This window comes from Chiloscyllium plagiosum, chromosome 31, assembly GCF_004010195.1.
Source record: "Chiloscyllium plagiosum isolate BGI_BamShark_2017 chromosome 31, ASM401019v2, whole genome shotgun sequence".
In the NCBI taxonomy this organism is placed as follows: domain Eukaryota; kingdom Metazoa; phylum Chordata; class Chondrichthyes; order Orectolobiformes; family Hemiscylliidae; genus Chiloscyllium; species Chiloscyllium plagiosum.
In genome coordinates this window covers 14,155,771-14,160,431 of record NC_057740.1, presented here as the reverse complement: position 1 = coordinate 14,160,431, position 4,661 = coordinate 14,155,771, and the positions used below count along the sequence as shown (strand labels likewise).

The following is a 4,661-nucleotide window of genomic DNA, read 5'->3' as shown; positions in this document are numbered from 1 at the left end:
ACCTGCAATCTTCTTCCCGACCTCTCCGCCCCCACCCCCTCTCCGGCCTATCACCCTCACCCTCACCTCCTTCCACCTATCGTATTCCCAGCGCCCCTCCCCCAAATTCCCTCCCCCCTACCTTTTATCTCAGCCCGCTTCACTTCTGTGGAAGGAATTAAGAGGCAGCTCAAATCAAATATTTTGTTGTTGGTTATGGGTGATTTCGAGAATGGACGTTACTCCAATATTGGTGAGGAGGTAGGTTTCCATACCAAGAATGATCACGTCGTATTCACAGTTTGTGACAACTTATGCATCCAACTTTCAGGTGTGCACAATTACTATAATAATTATTTAGAGATGACCTTTACCTCTTTTTACCTTGGTGCTACTGAGAGATGAACCAGAGTACAGAGGGACTAAAGACAATTACCAGTCTGAAAATTTGTCCTCAGTCCCTGTCTTTTTTAGGAAGCGTGTACTTTCCTCATTCTCCCAGGAGCCTAACAGGTACATAGTTCCTGGCTGCACTGATAACCACATTCAAGATTGATCCATAGTCTATGCCGAGGTAGCTGCTCTGTTGGAGCAGACTGAGATTATTGTTGGCTTCAATGCTTTTGGATTAGACAGAGAAAATATGAGACTGAGTTTCTGCCCCTCTTTGCTATCCATTGATCCCATTGACAGTAAAATATAGTGCCTGAGGTCCTGAGGATTAGCCATGAAGTAACAGAGTTACAGATTAACTGCACCTCAGTAAGAGAGTCAGCATTGTCAGAAGAATGATGGGAGTAAAATGCAATAAATAGCAAATCTGAAATGTTGCCATTTCTATGTTTTGATGCTACATTAATGGGATGATCCCATTTAAAGGCAAAGTGCTGTTGCTCTAAATGATTTTCCTTTTGAACTATTTGAATTGTAGGACTTGGACGTAGATCTCAAACACACAAACAAAGAATGCCCTGAGGAAACAGGCAGCATCCTCTTCACCATCAAGAATTTTGACTATCCAGATAAGTGCCTGTACACCAGGCTGAGTGGCCTGCAGAAACTAAGGGTAAGCAATCACTCCATTGTCACTTTCTAAACAGCCAATGTACATTTATATAACATCAGCAAGGCCCATTGTATTGTATTGCACATTATCTTGTCTCAATGAACATAACAGCATTGATACGGAGTCGCAATAGAAAGAAAGAATGACAGGCCTGACTTACTAAGTTGTTTCGTTTTGGGGAATGTACAGGAGGAGGATGGAAATATTGCTTTGCAGGACACTCCTGTGTCCTATGGTATATTTAATGTACCTTGAAACAGCTGACAGAATATCAGTTTAATATCTCATCCAAATGACTAGTGCCTTGTATAGTTTTAGTAAGACCTCCCCATTTTCATACTTCTCCCTTTGAAATAAAAACCAACAGTCTATTTGCCTTCCCCATTATCCACGCAACTTGGATGCTAACTTTTTGTGATTCACACACCAGGTCACCAAATCCCTCTGTGCTGCATCTGTCTGTTGTCTTTACATATTTAATTAAGCCCTCTTTCAGTAATGCCAGGCTAGACTGCACTTTATATTCTTGAGTGGGTCGTGAACCCATGACTTTCTGCCTCAAGACTGCCATCAATGGAGCCAAGCTGATACATTAGCTAACCATAAAGCCAATAATTTTGCAGCCCATTGCCCACTATTGACTCAATAAGTAAATGCATCAGTGCGGTATGGACGAAGAAAATCCCAGTTTAGTCAAGTGATTAATTGAATTAAATTAGATTTATTGTCACATGTACTTATGAGTACAGTGAAAAGTTTGCAAGTCGCCACTTAAGGCACCATCTTATGTACAAAGATATAAAGGGACAGAATCTTAGATACAAAGCATGAAAATAAGGAAAATAAAGTTTGAAAAAAGTTAAACATTACAATCCTTCTTACTATAAGGTAGAAAAACAAAGGAACATTTACCAGTTCAACATCACAGTCCATTAGATAGGAGAAGAAGAAAGGTGCAGGCCTCAGGAAAACATAAATTGATTGGTCCGTTGGACAAAGTGGTAAATAAAGCTCAATCAAAAGAGACTGTAAGGCCTAGTAGCTGAAGTAGGCCTTTTGGCCCATCAAGTCTGCTCCACCACTCAGTTAGATTGTGGCTGATCTGATAATCCTCAACTCTACTTTCCTACCTTATCCCCATAATGCTTAATTTCCTTATTGATTAAATACTGCCTACAACAGCCTTGAAAATACTTAATGACCCAGCCCCTACAGTCCTCAGTGATGAAGAATTCCACAGATTCATTACCCTCTAAGAGAAAAAAATCCTCATCTCTGTCTGAAATCAGTGAGGAGACCTTTCAAAACACTCACCGCTGCTGCACCGCCCCCCCCCCCCCCCCGCCTCAACTCTGACCCAAGAATCTTGTATATTTCAGTAAGGTCATTCTTCTAAAGTCCAATGAGTATAAGCCTAATAAACTCAACTTTTCCTCATAAGAAAATCCCACCAAAACTGAAATCAACCCAGTAAACCTTAGCACTGCCTCCAATGCTAGTATATCTTTCCATACATAAGGGAACCAAAATGCTCATAGTATCCCACGTGTAGTATGATTAGTGCCCTGTATAGTAAGACCTCCCTATTTTCATATTTCTCCCTTTGCAATAAGGGCCAACAGTATATTTATCTTCCCTATTATCCACTGAACTTGGATGCTAACTTCTTGTGATTCATGAACTAGGACCCCAAATTCCTCTGTGCTGCTGCTGTCTGTTGTCTTTACACATTTAAATAATATTCAACTCTTCTTTTCTTCCTGCCAAAGTACTTAACCTCACATTTCCACATATTATAATTTACCTGTCAAGTTTTTGTCCAATCACTTAATTTGTCTGGATCCTTCTGTCGAGTCTGCGTCATCCTCACCTCTTGTCTTTATGTCTATTTATGTGTCATCAACAAATGTGGCAATAGTACATTCACTTCCCTCATCCAAATACTTCATATATTTTGTAAATAATTGTGGCCCTGGAACTAACCTCTGTGGCATTCCATCAGTTACAGGATGTCATTCTGAAATTGCTTCCTTTATCCCAACTCTCTAACACCTTTTAGTTAACCAATCCTCTAGCAATGCTAATATGCTACCTCCAACACCATGGGCTCTTATCTTGTTAAGTAGCCTAATATGCAGTATCTTATTGAATGCCTTTTGGAAATCCAAATATAATGCATCTATTGATGCCCCCTTATCAATCCTGCTTGTCACCTTCTCAAAGGTCAATAATAAATTTATGTGGCATGATTTCCCCTTCATAAAGATATTAGGGCAGGTTAAAAGAAATAGTTAAGAAGGCATACAAGGTACTTTAACTTATTAGCCAAGTCATAGAACATAAGAACAGGGATGCTTGCGAGGTTTAAAGTGCTTGTTCGGTCACAGCTAAAGTACAGCTCACTGTTTGGATCACAGAAGGATGTGCTTGTACTGGAGGAGATATATGAGGACATTATCAGAGCTGGAGAACTTTAGCCATGAGGAAGAGTAGAAAGGCTGGGCATGTTTTCTCTTTGGAGAGAGGAGGCTGAGGAGATTAATTTAATTTGATTGAGGTGTCTAAAATTATGAGGGGCCTGGATGGAATAGAAGGACTCCTCTTTGGATTCAAACAGAGTAGAACAGAATGCATTCTAAATGGTGAAAATTCTGAAAGCAATGAAAGCTCCAAAAAACTTAGGGTCTATACATTCAAGTTATTAAAATGTTTGGACAGGTACAAAGACGAATCAAAAATTCTGAGGAAGTGCTGGCTTTACATCTAGAGTCCTTAGAAAACAAGAGGTTAGAAATCATAGCTGCGCAGAGCTCTGGCTAGACCACACCTGAAGTAATATTCAAATCTGGTCACCTCAATTTAGGAAGGACATGTTGATCTTGACAGGACTGCAGTATAAATTTCCGAGAATGGTGCCAAGGGTTAATTTATGGTGAGAGATTACAAAAACTAAGGTTGTATTCATTGAAGGCTTAGTAGTATGTATTCTCAGATGTCAAAAGAGAAAAATGCTGGAAAATCTCAGCAGGTCTGACAGCATCTGTAAGGAGAGAAAAGAGCTGACATTTCAAATCTAACTGACCCTTTGTCAAAGCTAAAAAAAGGGAGAAATAGGGAGGTATTTATCCGCGGCTGAGAGAAGGTGAGTCATGGCTCCAGAAGCAAAGGTAGCAATAAAGAGGTGATAATGACAGTGCATAGAGAGATTATAGGGAGATTAGGAGCTGTGAATGACCATGGCTGAAGCCAGTGCTATGTGACAAAATATATGGGGGATGGGGGGGAATGGGTGAAGCAGAGGCAAAATGGAAAACAGGGGAGAAGGGTAGCAAAGGGGGAAGAGGAGAGGAAAAAGGTGATGAGAGAGTGGGGAACGAGAGAAAGAGAGCCAATCTGAGTTACAGAACAGTGAAAAAAAATTTTAAAAATGGATAAAGAAAATAAATGAAATAAAATTACGGAGCAGAATGAAAACAGAGGGGTCAAGATGGGATAATCATCTGAAGTTGTTGAATTGAATGTTGAGACCGGCAGGCTGTAACGTGCCTAGTTGGAAGATGAGATGCTGTTCCTCCAGTTTGCGTTGAGCTTCACTGGAACATTGCAGCAGGCCAAG

General features: G+C 40.3%; 1 protein-coding gene across 2 annotated transcripts in view; it reads left to right on the top strand.

Moving 5' to 3' along the window:
- The window catches only part of malt2 (MALT paracaspase 2), a 77,955-nt gene that overhangs the window by 40,040 nt on the left and 33,254 nt on the right, over positions 1 to 4,661 (top strand). Inside the window, exon 16 of one of the 2 annotated variants that reach the window (XM_043721003.1) lies at positions 911 to 1,045. In XM_043721003.1, coding sequence (XP_043576938.1) covers positions 911 to 1,045 — 135 coding nt within the window. Of the gene's footprint in view, positions 1 to 910; positions 1,046 to 4,661 lie in introns of those variants that run through there. The other variant, XM_043721004.1, reaches the window with a different exon arrangement.